Below are 19815 nucleotides of genomic sequence, written 5' to 3'. Positions count from 1 at the left end.
AGAGCTGCTGGTTTTTAATGCTTCAAAACAAGTTACACATCCCTCATGTTATCATTTTCTTCTTTAAGGTGTATTTAGCTTGAGGGGAAGGTAGCACTGAGCAGGTCAGCAGGGAAACCCGTAGCTCCCCTGCACTCGACCTCAGGTGAGCAGGGCCTGAGATCCTCAACCACTTAGAACAAATTGCAAACAATCTAAAGGTGCCTGGCTTAACAGAGATGACAGAACAGAGACAAAAAACTTGATAGTCTGTTTTCAACAGGGCCATAGTAAACTGTAGTTAAGAAAATAATATGGCAAAGTCCAGTATATAACACTATTTATGTCTCAAACTAGCAGTTGCATCCTTCTTGGTAACAGAATTCTATTTTAAATTAAAAAGAGTAGGCTGGGGTAGAGGGATGTCCTATGTATTCAATAATACTATAATTTATTAAATGCTGTGAGTTAGAGGTATGCTAATCTCAGCCAAAATAGACCTAAATTAAACTCAAGACTTTTTTTTTTTTTTTTGGAGGGAATAAAGGAGGAATGTGAAAAGGCTTAAAGTATATCAAGCGTCACTGCCTGGTTCAAACCAATGCTCAGGTTTCACCATCTTCCACATGTTTTCTTTGTGTTCTCATTTGGGCCAGGTTGTATGTTTTAGAGGTTTTAGTTTTCATAGAAAATTACTGCAAAGCTCAGAAAACATTGTGATAGGTTGGTTTAACTTAGAGGGTGGGGTTTCAGCTTTTTAAAGCCATAACACTGCCCTTTTCCAGTTGGAGGCCTTGGCCCTGCCCTGACCTGACTTTAGTTAATGAAATATAGCAAACGCAGGTGGATTTAGTCTTAATGCCTTTTCTCTCTTTCCCTCCATTTTTCCTTGCTTTTGCATCAAACTCTCCAGAAAGCATTATCAACCTTTCATTCTCCATACTGGCAATCATATGTATTCAAACACACACACACATACACACACACACACACTCTCTCTCTCTCTTTTTCTCTTTCTCTCTCTCTCTGTCTCTCTCATTCACTTCCATCTAATACCTGCTGGTCATCAATTTCCAGAGCCCACGGTCAGCTCCTCACTGTCCCCGAGTGCAGATGGTTACCACTTGGCACTGAGTCTGGACGTGGCATTTCCAGGGCACTGCCTCCTGTGAGACCTCCCCAGTGGCCCTCTTTTTCCCAACTACATTTTTGCCCTCAAGTGGGAACCTTAAAAGTAGAGACCCCAGTTAAAGTAATTCTAGGCAGGAGATTTGGGGCTGACTCTGAAACCAGATATCTCCATGCCTGGAATGCGAGAGGGAGGAAGGTGAGGGCTGTGGGATGTTCAACCCTCTTAACCTGATCACCTTGGTCCTCGGAAGATACTCCTGGAAGCTCTGACCAGCTGTGCACATTCTCCCAGGACTAATACTGCATTTTACTGACTTTCATATCAAAAGTTAGGAAACTTGATATGTTTACATCAAATGAGTGGTGTTGGGAACCTGAGAAATTCTACAAGTAAAGAAATGCAGTACAAAATATTTTGAGATCACTAGTCATGTTTGCTCTTGTTTGTGTTTCTTCTCAGTAAAAAAAGTCTATACTCACTTCAGATGCCCCTATCTCTGTCTACTCTGCCACTCCTTAGACTTCACAGCTCTAATAAGGGGGCTGAGACTCCACCTCTGAGCGGGTAATGCTGCCTGGCAGAGGCTGCCTCTGGACCGCCAATCTCATGCTGGGGGGGCGGGGTGTCCACGTGTCTGCACATCAGCACAGGTTATCTAGTCAGGGAGGCTCCCCAGAGTAGGCTCCACTGTTAGCTGTTCGCGTGTTCCGCTGCCGCTCTCACTGATCTGAACAACTCTGAAAATGTTTCAACTAGCAGGTATTTTTGTTTTTATAGCCCCTTCTTTCATCTTCCTTCTGATTTTTTTCTCCCCAATCCCCTTCCCCTTCTTTTCCCCTCTGATTAGCCGTCAAGCGTTACAGTGTCAGAAAACGCTAATCAGTCCCATGGAGAATTCCAAACACCAAGGAGGTCTTCAGGTCTAGAAAGGGCAAAAGTAGTGTAGACACCTTCCTTTCTGGGCTGGGTTGGCCTCGGTGGCACTCGGCTATACGGCTGCAGTCATGGGGTTCTTCTGCCGGGAATCCTGGGTTCGGTAAGGGTACTGGTCTGGGCTGCCCCCGCGGGGCCCTGGTCTGCCCATTTCCTGATAGGCTGGCATTCTTTGGTGCTGGGGAGGGGAAGGCGGGACGTCTTGTCGAAAGGGTCCTTTGTGCTGGGGAGCAGGCGGAGGTGGGTAGTGCTGAGGATACCGGAGATCTGCCACCCTCAGCTCTGTGGGGCGGGGATAGCTCCCTTTGGGAGGGTGCATAGCATGAGCCCCTGGATAATAGGGAAGCTCCCTTTCCTTGTAGAGCCCTCGAGGTGCTGCTGGCAGATAGTCTACAGGATCTGCGGGTCCTCCCCTGAAAAGAGAAGAAGAAACATATGTCAGCAGCTCCTAAGCTGGCTGTCTGGCTGGAGAACATGTTCCTCAGACTCCTGCGCAGTTTGGTGTGGCCATCAAATAGGTCTGGCCAATTGGGATGGGAGAAGAAGTGATGTGTGCCCTTAAAAAGAAGAGAAGGGACCTTCTTCCCTTCTCTCCTTCCTGTTGGCCATCAGAAAAACCATCTTAGGCCACGAGGTGAAAACCACGTGCTGTGGGAGGCAGAGCAATGAGAAGGTGAGAGCCTGCCTCCCCATTGCCATGGAGCCGCCATGTCAATCAGGACTGCTTCCATTCAGGTTGGTGCATGAGAGGAAAATATACTTCTATCTTGTTTATACCCTTTTCTGTTGGCCTTTATTATAGTAACCAAACTAGTTTCCTAAATAAGGCAGTGAGTTTGCCTCTCTTAAGGATGGGGTCATTAGTTCCCTCCCGTTTTCTACCACCATATCTAGGACAGGTTGGGCTGAAGTCTGTCCTAGATATGGTGATAGAAATGTTCAGGTTATTTGGAGTCATAAAGTTTCCACGGACCGCACTCACTTTTCTAAATTTGTGAGGTGCTCTTTTAAATGGGCTGTCATCTTGGTCTAACTCTGGTTGGCTGCTGTTACATCTTGGTGTGGATTCATATGTCCCTCCCCTCCCTAAACTCTCTACAGTCCTTAGAAAAAGTCCCAAGCCAGAGCACCTAGAACTTTTTAAATTTTATTTAAAAAAAATTTTTTTTGAGAGGGAGTCTCACTCTGTCACCCAGGTTGGGGTGCAGTGGTGCGATCTCAGCTCATTGCAACTTCCGCCTCCCGGGTTCAAGCAACCCTCCACCTCAGCCTCCTGAGTAGCTGGAACTACAGGTGCCCACCACTACGCCTGGCTAAATTTTGTAATTTTTTTTGTAGAGATGGGTTTCATTATGTTGGCCAGGCTGGTCTCAATCTCCTGACCTTAGGTGATCTGCCTGTCTCGGCCTCCAAAAGTACTGGGATTATAGGCATGAACCACTGCGCCCAGCCCACACCTAAAGTTTTGATATAAAGTAATCAGTTCTACCACAAAGCCAGGAAGTAGCACCAGGCCAGTAGCAGAATAGGGAAATGCCAAACCAGCTTAAGTTGCACCTTGTAATGGGTAAGGCACACAGAAACATCCAGGGTAAGAATAGACACTAACAGAAAGTGGCCCTGTCTGGATCTCTCTACTAAAGAAAACAAGCATCTTCTGATCTATTTGCCAAAGCAGAAGCAGTGTGCCTCTAAACAATGTGCAGATGACTGCATCTTATCTAGCCTGGGGTTAAACAGATGAGTTCTGTTTGCAGCTCTTAAAATCTCATAAACCTTCTGTGCACATTCACCACTGCCACCATCCCCAGATCCTTTCCATTTTTTTTTTACCACTCCCCCTTTTATAATTTTTTAAAAAGAAAAGAAAACAATAATAATTAAGGAAAAGCTCCCCAATTGCAGACACACTGCTAGGACACTTGAAAGAAATGATAGCGCTGTGAGAATATGGTGTCTGTGGTTAATCAAGCACTGTCAATGAGGGTCAGAATCACCCTATCATCTGTGGAGCTGGATGTTAAAACAGCTCTGTAAGTTGCCCAAATCAATGAAGATTTGACAAGCTCCCAGGCAGAAAGCAGCTTGTGAACAAATCTATAAGTATGAACAATAGAATTCTCTCTCTACTTTTTTGTCTTAATTTGGCTGTGTATAATAATGAAAGATAGATCCTTGAGCTTGGGGTAATTTAGTTAGAATTTTCAGATAAAAAAATTAAATTGTTTGTGTACAAGTTATTATAGCATCAGCTGCTGTTATTCAGTGCAGTTTGCTTTGCTATATTTTAAATTGCCCATGACAAATGGAGCACAAGTGGATAATCTGTCACTCTAGCCATGGGAAACAAAGGCTCTGGATTTCACCTTTCCTTTTCTTTAGAATGTCATTTTTGATTGAGAAAACTTCCAGCCTTTGGTATATCTTTTATCATAAGAATTCTTTAAGTCTCTCCCCTCCATCTCACCACGCGCAGTTTTATTGCCTTTTGGTTCATGTTGGAGATATCTGATACACTTAAAAAATTTCTTAACCTGTGCTTTTTCCCAAAATCCACTGAAGATATTTCTCTGCATGAAGTGAAACATGTGGTTTTTCTGCACTCATTTTAAGCCCTTAGGATAAATCACTGACATTTGCAACACACAAACATTATTTGCCTTAAAATGAACATACAACCAGTGCTCCCTCCGGACTCTCTTAGCATGAATGCTTCCTGTTTAAAATGGAAAGAGAGAAAGGAAGAATTCCAGGCCTTGGACTTTTAGGGTCCTGTTCTCTCCCTGGAGATTTCTCTCTTTTAGAACAGAGTATTATAAAAGACAGGCACGCCTTGTTTTTTTAAATTTTTGGAGAGAGAATCCAGATCAAGTGGTGATGGGGCAGAAGCCACCCTGAGAGGCTGCGACAGTGCAGTTGGCGAGCACATGGTGGGACAGTCGCTATCTCTTCTCCCACACCTCGCTCCTCCCAGCGGCCAGCACTCACAGTGAGGAGGGAGGCTTCCCGTGGGCAGATAGGGCAGACCTCAAGACACTTCTGTGGTCCCATGTTGCTTCCTCTGAGGGGAGGCTTTATGTCTGGGAGTTTGCTTCTATGTGGCAGAAAGCAAGTGAGGTAGCTGTTCTTTGTCGAGAAATGAAGTCATGGAAATTGTCTTTTTCTGTAGAACTCATCATAACAGTTAGCATTTTTAATTTTTCAGAGAGAAGAAAAACAATGAGTTGGCCTAGCAAAACACTGTTTAAGGTTCAAAGAGTGCTAGAAGAATTTTTCCGTCTTTTGGGCGATGGTGTGTAGCTGTTGTTTGTAACAACCTTTTGCTCATAACAGAATTTTGTACAGACTTTTGCCAGCACAACTTCTAAGCTCTTCTGAGTATTATGTGTGTATTATTTTAAATTATTAAAAAAATAATTTTGGGGCCAGGGGCGGTGGCTCACACCTGTAATTCCAGCACTTTAGGAGGCCAAGGTGGGTGGATCACTTGAGGTCAGGAGTTCGAGACCAGCCTGGGCAACATGGTGAAACCCCGTCTCCACTAAAATTACAAAAATTAGGTGGGCATGGTGGTGCATGCCTATAGTTCCAGCTGCTCGGGAGGCTGAGGCAGGAGAATCGCTTGAACCTGGTAGGCAGAGGTTGTAGTGAGCCAAGATTGTGCCACTACACTCCATCTTGGGCAACAGAAAGAGACTCTGTCTCAAGAATTTTGAAACAGGGAAAATAAGCCCCTCCTCATTAACTACAGAACTTAGAGGTAGAAAAGGCAGCTAAAATTTTAACTTTGTTAATTGTGAGTTTCTCTTTTCATAGTCTCTTTATTTGTGTGAAACTTAGTGTTTGTAGGAAAGTCCAAAACCAATCCATTCTGGGGCCCCAGCAATACCTATCACAGTGTCGGATATTGTGTGCTTTGAGCCAACCCTGAGGAATCCAGGGGCAGCTTCCTTAGGAGATTCTGATTAAAACAAGAATCCGCATAACAAATGTATCAGTACTTTAAGACCTTTCATTTTTCATGTGACTTCTTGAGTTTTACTTGTATATGTTACTGTTTTTCCTTAAAAACTTTCAATTTAAACATTTAAAAATTTTACTCAGAAACCATACTTACTTAAGGAAAGATAAACAATCCTTTATAACTCTTAAAGGGGACTGTCAGGAATATACCTATATTTTGAAATTATTGCTTATTTTATTTCAATTAGGCTCCTTTCTAGAGGCCAGAAGGATTCAGATTTTGCTTGGAAAACTGATAGGAACTATCTCAGGCATGCAGTTTTCAATCACATAGATGCACACAATAAAGAAAGTTAACCATTAAGTCTGAACACGACAAAGATATATGTTATTTACATGTAAAGAAGCAATAAGCATCACTTTGTTTACATAAGGATTTCTTCTTTTTTGCCATGTCAGTATGTCACTGTTTTTCATTAAGCAAAAGCAGGGCTGGAAATCAGGCTAAGCTGGTCAGATAGCCAGCTCTGGGTGCCGACTACCTTCAGTTTACGCAAGGATGAAAGACATGTTCCTACATTTGCTAAAACAATTCTGTATAGGGAAAGGGCTCAATATTGGAAGAACAAAATCAATGGCAAGCCTCTTGCTAGGAATGAGGTGGCTGTACTTACAGGAACAGATGAAGGGGCATGAGCAATTTTGAATCCTCCCATGTCTACACCACCACCCTCAAGTGCAAAGAAAATCTCTCTCCTCTGTCCTCACCACAGCTGCTCATTCTCACCTCATCTGTCTTTCACCCTGCCTTGTGGCTGGTTGTATACTGCATGGAGTACAAGCATCTTGAAGGAAGGAACTGAGTCTTACATATCTAATGATCTCCCTTTGAGCTTAACACAGGGCTTTGCACATCACAGGTGCTCTACAAATGCATGTTGAATTTGTTCAAGAGAGTTTAAAGTAAAGAGAAAACCCACACACATACAGTAACTATAAAAGGTTCAATGTGGGTAGGGGCTGGAGGGAGGTAGGGGAATAAGAGGAGAAAGTGGGCTTTCTTTGGGAGCCAGGGATCGATGGTGGTTGAGGTGAGACTGATCTCTAATTTCTGAAGAGGGAAGTAGGAGGGATGCTGGGCTGAATGAAGGGTTGGATTGGGTCCAACACAGAATGACTAAACTTTATCAGGGTAGAGGTTATTTTATTTGTTTTGTTTGCCAAGAACAAGATTATACTGTCTTATCTCTGTTGCCCTACAGAGTACTTGAAATATAATAGGTGCTCAATAAATCTTGGACTGGGATTCAATTTCCTTGACTTCCTAGTGAGCTCAGCATGACTAACTGGTGCTGAGGAAATTGAGAGCTATCTTGACTCAAGATTAACTGGAAACTGGGCTTACTAGGTACAGGTTAAGCGTATTTATTCAAGGGTCAGTTAACTACTATTTTTATGATGGTACAGCAAAGACATTTTGTCTCTGTCATAAATGCAATAATCTAGGAACATCTTTGTGTTTGAAAGTACAGTACACAGGGTTTCAAACACAGGGTCTTACGGAGACAATGTCAAACCCAGATGTGATGGCCACAGTTTGAAGTGTGGTACCTGGGCTTTGAGGGCTGATGAACCCAAACTCGAGGTCAAGCTGGTGTCCTGTTCCCTCTGTCCCCAGTGCCTCCCAAGCTTTTCTCCCTGAGAGTAGATGTGATGGATGATTTTCATATAAGCTATTCATACCCAGGAGAGGCAGAAGCCAGAATTATGCAAACTTCTCTGCCACCTGCTGTAACTCAACACCCTTTCCTTCCATTCAAGAAAGAACAAGGGAATTCAAATGAGTGGGAGTGACATTATTGAAGGGGAAAACTTGAGCCTGCTATAATTTATTAAAAGAAATCATTTGTAGTCCTCAGTCTTCCAGTATCAGTGACAGATTCTTGCAATACAGAGCTGAGCACGCTTCCTCTACATGTCTCAAGGCAGAGTGTAAGAACGCCTGCAGTATCTCATAAAGGATGTGGAAGGATAGATGAAGTTGAAGAGTCACAGAGGGGAAAATCAACTAAGTTGGAGACACATCAGCGACTGGAAGATAGTTTGTTTTGAAAGGGGGTGAGTTTAGCATGTGAAGAAATAAGATACGCAGCAGAAAGTATAAAAACCATAAAGAATTTATGAGCAGAGGTGTGAATGTCCGGCTTAGGCATACACATTGAGTTTTTCACTTACAGAAAAGCTTCCAAAGGGCAGAATCTTGTTCTTAACTTCTGTAAAATACTATGTGTGATTAGCAGCCAAAACAAAGCTAATTTTTTAACTTCCAAAGTAGCCTTTATGGGTTTCCTTTTTTGGTAATAATTGACTGTGACCAAATTTGGGGTTTGAATGGCAGGAAGTAACATGATGTAAAACTCCTGTAGCTGTCTAAGAGAGGTGCCTGTACTCGTTGGCAGAAAGTCGACATCTGGCAGAGCCATGCTATTCTTGAGCATGCCGCACGTAGATTATTTAGTGGCTAAGCTGGGGTCGGTGCTTTCTTCTCTGGTTCTTCTACAAATACTGCAAAGCTTTAAAAAAAATCAGTACAAACTAATATACTTGAGTCGCCCATGCTATGTGCACAGAGATGCTTTTAGTCTGTGTTTAGAATTCCTTTAGTGTCAGGTTTCCAGTTACCAGACCTTTCTCCTCGGTCCAGGCACGAATGTGGTTGGCAAGGATTAGCAGAGCCCTCTGCAATGTATATTACATAGCTTTCATTTCAGCAGATTTTACAGAATCATAAAATATAATGATCATTTGATGGCCTACATTATAGAAATGATTACGGAAAAAAAATCCACTTTCATCACTCACATTTCCCATTGCATTATGAGAAGAGGGGACTCTTGTTCTTTGCAAAGAACTGGAATGGGTGGAGAGTGCAGCAGCAGATGCTTGTGGCCCTTGTAGACACCAAGGAAATATTTGTACAGAAAATGGAGGAGAAAGGATAGTGACTGAGTGCTCAAAGACATTTCTCAAACAGTTTAAAACAAGTATAATTTTGGTTGCTCATATTTAATTCTTTCTTTTTTCTGTAAACAATGACCACAAATACAAGAATTGAGTTATTAACAAACTGCATGTGCAGTGAGTTTTGGATTCTGTATGACAGTTTAGCAGACATTATCTGGAAAATGGTCCTTAAGAGTGTTTCATCCTATCAGATGGTCCTAAAAATGGTCCTGCTAGAAATAAAGATGTTCTTTGAAACCAATGAGAACAAAGATACAACATACCAGAATCTCTGGGACACATTTAAAGCAGTGTGTAGAGGGAAATTTATAGCACTAAATGCTCACAAGAGAAAGCAGGAAAGATATAAAATTGACACCCTAACATCACAATTAAAAGAACTAGAGAAGCAAGAACAAACACATTCAAAAGCTAGCAGAAGGCAAGAAATAACTAAGATCACAGCAGAACTGAAGGAGATAGAGACACGAAAAACCCTTCAAAAAAATCAATGAATCCAGGGGCTGGTTTTTTGAAAAGATCAAAAAAATTGATAGACTGCTAGCAAGACTAATAAAGAAGAAAAGAGAGAAGAATCAAATAGATGCAATAAAAAATGATAAAGGGAATATCACCACAGACCCCACAGAAATACAAACTACCATCAGAGAATACCATAAACACTTCTACGCAAATAAACTAGAAAACCTAGAAGAAATGCATAAATTCCTGGACACATACACTCTCCCAAGAATAAACCAGGAAGAGGTTGAATCCCTGAATAGACCAATAACAGGCTCTGAAATTAAGGCAATAATTAATAGCCTACCAACCAAAAAAAGTCCAGGACCAGATGGATTCACAGCCGAATTCTACCAAAGGTACAAGGAGAAGCTGGTACCTTTCCTTCTGAAACTATTCCAATCAATAGAAGAAGAGGGAATCCTCCCTAACTCATGAGGCCAACATCATCCTGATACCAAAGCCTGGCAGAGACACAACAAAAAAAGAGAATTTTAGACCAATATGCCTGATGAACATCGATGCAAAAATCCTCAATAAAATACTGGCAAACCGAATCCAGCAGCACAGCACATCCAAAAGCTTATCAACCATGATCAAGTGGGCTTCATCCCTGGGATGCAAGGCTGGTTCAGCATATGCAAATCAATAAACGTAATCCAGCGCATAAACAGAAGCAAAGACAAAAACCACATGATTACCTTAACAGATGCAGAAAAGGCCTTTGACAAAATTCAACAGCCCTTCATGCTAAAAACTCTCAATAAATTCGATATTGATGGAACGTATCTCAAAATAAGAGCTATTACTGACAAACCCACAACCAGTATTATACTGAATGGGCAAAAACTGGAAGCATTCCCCTTGAAAACTGGCACAAGACAGGGATGCCCTCTCTCACCACTCCTCTTCAACATAGTGTTGGAAGTTCTGGCCAGGGCAATCAGGCAAGAGAAAGAAATAAAGGGTATTCAGTTAGGAAAAGAGGAAGTCAAATTGTCCCTGTTTGCAGATGACATGATTGTATATTTAGAAAACCCCATTGTCTCAGTCCAAAATCTCCTTAAGCTGATAAGCAACTTCAGCAAAGTCTCAGGATACAAAATTTATGTGCAAAAATCACAAGCATTCTTATACACCAGTTACAGACAGCCAAATCATGAGTGAACTCCCATTCACAACTGCTTCAAAGAGAAGAAAATACCTAGGAATCCAACTTATGAGGGATATGAAGGACCTCTTCAAGGAGAATTACAAACCACTGCTCAATGAAATAAAAGAGGACACAAACAAATGGAAGAACATTCCATGCTCATGGATAGGAAGAATCAATATTGTGAAAATGGCCAATACTGCCCAAGGTTATTTATAGATTCAATGCCATCCCCATTAAGCTACCAATGACTTTCTTCACAGAATTTGAAAAAACTACTTTAAAGTTCATATGGAACCAAAAAAGAGCCTGCATTGCCAAGACAATCCTAAACCAAAAGAACAAAGCTGGAGGCATCATGCTACCTGACTTCAAACTATACTACAAGGCTACAGTAACCATAACAGCATGGTATTGGTACCAAAACAGAGATATAGACAAATGGAACAGAGCAGAGTCCTCAGAAATAATACCACACATCTACAATCATCTGATCTTTGACAAACCTGACAAAAACAAGAAATGGGGAAAGGATTCCCTATTTAATAAATGGTGCTGGGAAAACTGACTAGTTGTAAGTAGAAAGCTGAAACTGGGTCCCTTCCTTACACCTTATACAAAAATTAATTCAAGATGAATTAGAGACTTAAATGTTGGACATAAAACCGTAACAACCCTAGAAGAAAACCTAGGTAATACCATTCAGGACATAGGCATGGGCAAGGCCTTCATGTCTAAAACACCAAAAGCAACGGCAGCAAAAGCCAAAATTGACAAATGGGATCTAATTAAACTAAACAGCCTCTGCAGAGTGAAAGAAACTACCATCAGAGTGAACAGGCAACCTACAGAATGGGAGAAAATTTTTGCAATCTACTCATCTGACAAAGGGCTAATATCCAGAACCTACAAAGAACTCAAACAAATTTACAAGAAAAAAAAACCCCATCAAAAAGTGGGCAAAGGATATGAACAGACAGTTCTCAAAAGAAGACATTTATGCAGCAAACAGACACATGAAAAAATGCTCATTATCACTAGCCATCAGAGAAATGCCAATCCAAACCACAATGAGATACCATCTCACACCAGTTAGAATGGCAATTATTAAAAAGTCAGGAAATAACAGGTGCTGGAGAGGATGTGGAGAAACAGGAACACTTTTACACTGTTGGTGGGACTGTAAACTAGTTCAACCATGGTGGAAGACAGTGTGGCAATTCCTCAAGGATCTAGAACCAGAAATACCATTTGATCCAGCCATCCCATTACTGGGTATATACCCAAAGGATTATAAATCATGCTGCTATAAAGACACATGGACATGTATGTTTATTGCAGCACTATTCACAATGGCAAAGACTTGGAACCAACCCAAATGTCCATCAGTGACAGACTGGATTAAGAAAATGTGGCACATATACACCATGGAATACTGTGCAGCCATAAAAAAGGATGAGTTTGTGTCCTTTGTAGGGACATGGATGCAGCTGGAAACCATCATTCTCAGCAAACTATCGCAAGAACAGAAAACCAAACACTGCATGTTCTCACTCATAGGTAGGCACTGAACAATGAGATCACTTGGACACAGGAAGGGGAACATCACACACCGAGTCCTATTGTGGGGAGGGGCGGGGGGAGGGATAGCATTAGGAGATAGACCTAATGTAAATGACCAGTTAATGGGTGTAGCACACCAATATGGCACATGTATACATATGTAACAAACCTGCATGTTGTGCACATGTACCCTAGAACACAAAGTATAATAATAAAAAAAAATGGTCCTGCTAAAATAATTTCCTTTATGAGGGGATGAGAGGCTTTTAAAGTGAGTGCTGAGAACAGTTAGAAAAGACAATTATGAGAATCATGTAGAGAAGGAAATCTTTTGGAAGGCAGAAGCTGTCCTGTGTGGCCACAAAAAAGTCATGCAATCCATTTGGGTGATGCCTGTGTATCTCTACCCCATGGTCTGTTTATCCACAGAACAGGCTTTGTTGAAAGAGAATGGCAACCAAAGCACCAAATCACCCTAACTGGATAGGCCCCTTAAATCATCTCTCTCTTTCTATTGTAACAGTGGTCCTAGAATTTCAGTATGTAAATACTGTGGATTTCATCTGTTCATCATGTAGCAGACAATAGTTCAATTCCAAGGTCAGACTTTTAGGGCTAACAAGTTCAACGGTGTAGGGTCCTGATCTCCTCCTGCCCCTTAAGAGAACCCACTACACAGTTTTGTGCCCAAGGTGGTACCTGAAGACAGAACACTTTAGGGGCAAAATACACGGTTCCACTGTTCATGAAGTCTGCTTTTCCTATATTTTAGATTATATATATATTTTAGAGTAGCATATGCAGTGTTTGCAGTAGATGCTAATGCACCACGGCCATGTCTTTACCTGACTTCTTTCCCCGCCCATTAATTTCTAAAGCCTGTGCAACACGAAGATTTTGATGTAAACTACCTATTATCATTAGATCATTAGAATCCCTCTTCACCAAAGGCAAGGAGTACAACGAAGGAGACTTAAACACTTCCATCTTCATGTCTGTGTGTGTGTGTGTGTGTGTGTGTGTGTGTGTATGGGTGTTGGGGGAGAGGGCCTCCATGTCATGATTTCATTAAAACACGGGAGAATCCTGCCATGGCAGTTGTCTTACTCTGAAATTCAGAAGCAGAAATGTAAGTGCTGGGAAGAGTGCCACTCTACTTGATGGACTCAGTAGCCAGCTTCAAATGTTGGGTTTAGAATTGCAAAGATTCAAAGCCTGCTGAGCACAGCAGCATGTTCCCAAGTGCCTACAGCAAGTTAGTTTCCATCGTAAGTATTTCCTCCATTTGACGGATTTATTCCTCATTAACAATATTACCAGGTAGGTATTATTATTATCCCTGGCTTTCAGATGAGGAAACTGAGAAGCAGAGACATTAAGTAATGTGATCAAAGTCACAATGGTAGTGGCAGAGCCCAGTTCAGCCCAGGCAGACAGACCCAGAGGCCACATGCCTGACCATCAAGTTAGACCCTGCCATCTCTGACCTTACTTGCTTCTCATCAGCTCACACGGTGCCTGCTGGCACCAGGTGAAAGAAATTGGTTTATATTTGGAAACACATTTCTAAAAAACAGGATCTAATGCACTAAAAAGATAGACTTCTTTTTTTTTTTTTTTTCCCAATGGGTACTTTGGCTGTTAGCAGCCCAAGAATCTGAAACTGCTGATGGTGCTTGCAGAAAGAGCACAAACAACATTCCATGTGGGAAGTTTCACTCAGAGACCTTGAGGTGCCTTTCTTAAGGAAAGCAAAGTTTTCTGTTGCCCTTTATGAAAATCAAAACAGGTATTTGTATGGTTCTGTTTGGAAGACCGTGTGTTCCAGGTCTAGTACCTTGAACATTGGCATCACTCAGAATCAATTGAGTCTTTATTAAATAACACAGATTCTGGGATTGCAATGCCAGAAAAAGGCCTGAAAGGGGTCTGGGAGCCTACATTTCTCTCAAGGGCCCAGGTGATTCTGATGCAGGTGGAGCTGGCACCTAGCTTTAAGGAATCCCTTTGGCTATGGGGGTTTGTAAGACATGTAACCTGCTCTGCAAATAACCTGGAATATAAATATAAGTCAGTTATCCTAAGCATCTGAAGAGATAAACAACAAGAGGAAAGATACAGAGCTAACAGCCTTGGAAAGTGTTCTGGAAACAGACATTCCTCTGATGCTGACTTGTCAAGACTGGGCAAGTAAGCAGAAGGTTGGTCTAGAGAGGGTATCTGAAGCCTGATCGTGAACGGTCTTGAATACCAGGGGCAGCACAGGTAGGATTAAAGAGCGTGATTTTGGTGGGGAGGGGCCAAGATGGCCAACTAGAAACAGCTGTAGTCAGGCACTCACTGAGAAGAATGAAAATGGCAAGTGAATCCTGCACCAGCAACCGAGGTATCCAGGTTCTCTCACTGGGACTGACTAGGTGGTTTATATTTGGAAACACATTTCTAAAAAACAGGATCTAATGCACTAAAAAGAGAGCAAGGAAAAGCAGGGTGGTGTGACAGCCCACTTGGGAGCCACATGGGGCAAGGGAAGCTCCCACCCCCAGCCAAGGGAGGCAGTGAGAGACTGTGCTACTTCATCTGGGAAACCATGTTTTTCCCATGGTTCCATGCAACCCATGGATCCGGAGATCCTACTCATGAGCCCATGCCATTAGAGCCTTGGGTCCCAAGAACACAGCTGTGTAGATTCTTGGTGGCCACTTGGCTGCAAACTGCTTAAGACTACTGAGTTTCTGCGGGAATGCCATTTTTCCCCTGCTGGTGCCAAGGAGACTGGATGGTTTGGACCCAGGAGGAATTCCCCACAGTGCAGCACAGCAGCTGTGGCAGATCGTGGCCAGACTGCCTCTTTAGGCTGGACCCTGATCCATCCCCCCTTACCAACTGCATATTCCCTGCAGGAATTTAAGCAACTCCAGCCAGGGTTTTAGGGACAGAACTCTGATCTTGCTGGGACTGAGCCCCTGAGAGGAGGGGCGGCTGTGATCTCCATGGATCAGCAGATGTAATCTTCCTGCTGCTGGCTCTGAGGAATCCGGGCAGTCCAGACAAGTGGGATTTCTCCTAGCACAGCACACCCCCTTCACCAAGGGGCAGCGGAGCACTTCATTAAGTGAGTCCCAGATACCATGCCTCCTGACTGGGTGAGACCCTCCAACAGAGGTTCCTAAACAACTTACACAGGAGCATTCCTGCTGGCATCAGGTTGATGCCCCTCTGGGACAGAGATCCTAGAAGAGAGGGAGCAGGCAGCCATCTTTGCTATTCTGTAACCTCCACTGGTGACACCTCCAGGTGCAGGAGAAACCGAGAGGACTCCTACAGAAGACGGGCTTGACTGTTTTTTTTAAAAAAAAAGACACAACTAAAAGGAAGCAACAACAGCACCACCACCACCACCACCAAACCGCCCCCCCCAACACAAAAACTCCATCCAAAGGCCAGCAGCCTCAAAGATCAAAGCTAGATAAACTCAGAGGAGGAGAAAGAATCAACATCAACAAAAAAAGACGCTGAAAACTTACAAAGCCAGAGTGCCTCTTCTCCAAACGACTAACACCTCTCCAGCAAGAGCAAAGAATTGGGCAGAGGCTGGGATGCATGAACTGACAGAAGGTAGGCTTCAGAAGGTGGGTAATAATGAACTTCACTGAGCTAAAGAAGCATGTTCTAACCCAAAGCAAAGAAGCTAAGAACCATGATAAAAAAAATTACAGGAGCTGTTAACCAGAATAACCAGTTTAGAGATGAACACAAATGCCTGATGGAGCTGAAAAACACAACACAAGAACTTTGTAATGCAACCACAAGTATCAATAGCTCAATTGACCAAGAGAAGGAAGGAATTTCAGAGCTTGAAGACTATCTTGCTGAAATAAGACAGGCAGACAATATTAGAGAAAAGGATTAACAATATTAACAAAAGCCCTGAGAACTATGGGATTATGTAAAAAGACTGAACCTACGACTAATTAGGGTACCTGAAAGAGACAGGGAAAACAGAACCAAGTTGGAAAACATACTTCAGGACATCATCCAGGAGAACGTCCCCAACATAACGAGGCAGGGCAACATTTAAATTCAGGCAATCCAGAGAACCCCAGTAAGATACTCCATGAGAAGATCAACCCCAGTAAGATACTCCATGAGAAGATCAACCCCAAGACACATAATCATCAGATTCTCCAAGGTCAAAATGAAGGAAAAAATGTTAAGGGCAGCCAGAGAGAAGGGCCAGGTCACCTATAAAAGAATGCCTATCAGACTAAGAGTGGACCTCTCAGCAGAAACCCTATGATATGGTTTGGCTGTGTCTGCACCCAAATCTCATCTTGAATTCCCATGTGTTGTGCGAGGGACCCAGTGGGAGGTAATTGAATAATGGGGTCAAGTCTTTCCCATGCTGTTCTCATGATAGTGAATAAGTCTCATGAGATTTGATGGTTTTTATAATGGGAGTTTCCACACAAGCTCTCTTTGTTTGCCTGCTGCCATTGATATAAAACATGACTTACTCCTCCTTCCCTTCCACCATGATTGTGAGGCTTCCCCAGCCACATGGAACTGTAAGTCCATTAAACTTCTTTCTTTTGTAAATTGCCCAGTCTTGAGTATGTCTTTAACAGCAGTGTGAAAATGGACTAATATACCCTACAAGCCAGAGGAGACTGGGGGCCAATATTCAATATTCTAAAAGAAAATAATTTTCAACTCAGGATATCATATCCAGCCAAACTAAGCTTCATAAGCAAAGGAGAAATAAAATCCTTTCCAGACAAGCAAATGCTGAGGGAATTTGTCACCACCAGGCCTACCTTGCAAGAGCTCCTGAAGGAAGCACTAAATATGGAAAGGAAAAACTGGTACCAGCCACTGCAAAGCACACTGAAGTACACAGACCAATGACACTATGAAGCAACTAAATCAACAGGTCTGCAAAATAACCAGCTAACATCATGATGATAGGATCAAATTTACACATAACAATATTAACCTTAAATGAAAATGGGCTAAATGCCCCAATTGAAAGACAGAATGGCAAATGGCAAGCGGCATTGAGTCAAGCCCCATTGTATGCTGCATTCAAGAGACCTATCTCATGCACAAAGACACACGTAGGCTCAAAATAAAGGGATGGAGGAAAATTTACCAGGCAAATAGAAAGCAGAAAAAAGCAGGAGTTGCCATCCTAGTTTCTGACAAAACAGACTTTAAGCTAAGAAAGATAAAAAAGACAAGAGTATTACATAATGGTAAAAGGATCAATTAAACAAGAAGAGCTATCTTAAATATATATGCACCAAATACAGGAGCATCCAGATTTATAAAACAGGTTCTTAGAGACCTGCAAAGAGACTTAGACTCCCACATGATAATAGTAGCAGACTTTAGCAACCATTGTCAATATTAGACAGATCATAGAGACAGAAAATTAACAAGGATATTCAGGACTTGAACTTGGATCTGGATCAAGTGGACCTGAGAGATATCTACAGATCTCTCCACCCCCAAACAACAGAATATACATTATTTTTGGTGACACATGGCACTTCTTCTAAAATTGATCACATAATTGGAAGTAAGACACTCCTCAGCAAATGCAAAAGAACTTGAAATCCTAACAGTAAGAGACCACAACACAATCAAATTAGAACTCAAGATTAAGACTCACTCAAACCCACACAACTGCATGGAAATTGAGCAAACTGCTCCTGAATGACACCTGGGTAAATAATGAAATTAAGGCAGAAATCAAGAAGTTCTTTGAAACCAATGAGAACAAAGAGATAACATACCAGAATTTCTGGGATGCAGAAAAAGCAGTGTTAAGAGGGAAATTTATAGCACTAAATGCCCATATCAAAAAGCTAGAAATATCTCAAATTGACACCCTAACATCTTAAGTACAAGAACTAGAGAACCAAGAGCAAACAAAGCCCAAGCTAGCAGAAGACAAGAAATAACCAAGATAAGACCAGAACTGAAGGAGATAGAGACATGAAAAACATTTTAAAAAAATCGAATCCAGGAGCTGGTTTTTTGAAAAAATTCTTAAAATAGACCACTAACTAGACTAATAAAGAAGAAAAGAATCAAATAGACACAAAAAACGATAGAGGGGATATCACCACTGACCCTACAGAAATACAAACAACCATCAGACTGTTATAAACAGCTCTATGCAAATAAACTAGAGAATTTAGAAGAAATGGATAAATTCCTGGACACATAACCCTCCCAAGACTGAACCAGGAAGGTGAATCCCTGAATACACCAATGGGCTCTGAAATTGAGGCAGTAATAAATAGCCTACCAACCAAAAAAGGCCCAGGACCAAATGGATGTATAGCTGAATTCTACCACACATACAAAGAGGAACTGATACCATTTTTCCTAAAACTACGCCAAACAATTGAAAAGGAGGGAATTCTCCCTGACTAATTTTATGAGGCTAGCATCATGCTGATATCAAAACCTGCCAGAGATGCAACAACAAGAGAAAACTTCAGGCCAATAACCCCCGATAAGCATCAGTGCAAAAATCCTCATTAAAATACTGGCAAACCAAATCCAGTGGCACATCAGAAAGCTTATGCACTACAATCAAGTCAGCTTTATCCCTGGGATGTAAGACTGGTTCAACATATGCAAATCAATAAATATAATTCATCACATAAACAGAACTGAAGACAAAGACCACATGATTATCTCAATAGATGCAGAAAAGGCCTTTGATAAAATCAACATTCTTTCATGTTAAAAACTCTCAATAAAAGTATTAATGGAACGTCCCTCAAAATAATAAAAGCCATTGATGACAGACCCACAGCCACTATCATACTGAATGGGGAAAAACTGGAAGCATTCCCCTTGAAAACTGGCACAAGACAAGAATGCCCTCTCTCACCACTCCTATTCAACATAGTATTGGATGTTCTGGCCAGGGCAATCAGGCAAGAGAAAGAAATATAAGGGTATTCAAATAGGAGAGGAAGTCAAACTCTCTCTGTTTGCAGTTGACATGATTCTATATCTAGAAGACCCCATCTAGAAGATTCATGCAATTAGCCCACTAGAAACCTATTTAATAAATGCATTGGGAAAACTAGCTAGCCATATGCAGAAAATTTATACTGGACCCCTTCCTTACACCTTACACAAAAATTAAGATGGATTAAAGATCTAAATGTAAAACCCAAAACTATAAAAACCCTAGAAGAAAATTTAGGCAATACCACTCAGGACACAGGCACAGGCAATGATTTCATGACGAAAACATCAAAAGTAATTGCCACACAAGCAAAAATTGACAAATGAGATCTAATTAAACTAAAGAGCTTCTCCACAGCAAAAGAAACTATCATCAGAGTGAGCAGACAACCTACAGAATGGGAGAAAAATTTTGCAGGCTATTCGTCTGACAAAGGTCTAATATCCAGAATCTATAAGGAACTTAACAAATTTACAGGAAAAAAACAGTCCCATTAAAAATTGGGGAAAGGACATGAACAGACACTTCTCAAAATATGACATTTATGTGGCCAATAAACATACGAGAAAAAAA

The 19815-nt window shown here is 41.7% G+C and overlaps 1 protein-coding gene across 4 annotated transcripts in view; it reads right to left on the bottom strand.

Annotated features, from left to right (window-relative positions):
- Nucleotides 1–2099: 2099 nt before the first annotated feature.
- The window catches only part of PARD3B (par-3 family cell polarity regulator beta), a 1041361-nt gene continuing 1023645 nt past the window's right edge, over nucleotides 2100–19815 (bottom strand). For all 4 annotated transcript variants that reach the window (XM_026454609.1, XM_026454611.1, XM_026454610.1 and 1 more), the window contains one exon: nucleotides 2100–2457. In XM_026454609.1, coding sequence (XP_026310394.1) covers nucleotides 2100–2457 — 358 coding nt within the window. The remainder of the gene's footprint in view (nucleotides 2458–19815) is intronic.

The sequence above is a fragment of the Piliocolobus tephrosceles genome, chromosome 11, assembly GCF_002776525.5.
Source record: "Piliocolobus tephrosceles isolate RC106 chromosome 11, ASM277652v3, whole genome shotgun sequence".
In the NCBI taxonomy this organism is placed as follows: Eukaryota; Metazoa; Chordata; class Mammalia; order Primates; family Cercopithecidae; genus Piliocolobus; species Piliocolobus tephrosceles.
The sequence above is the reverse complement of the archived record's forward strand: the minus strand, read 5'-3'. Positions and strand labels throughout refer to the sequence as shown.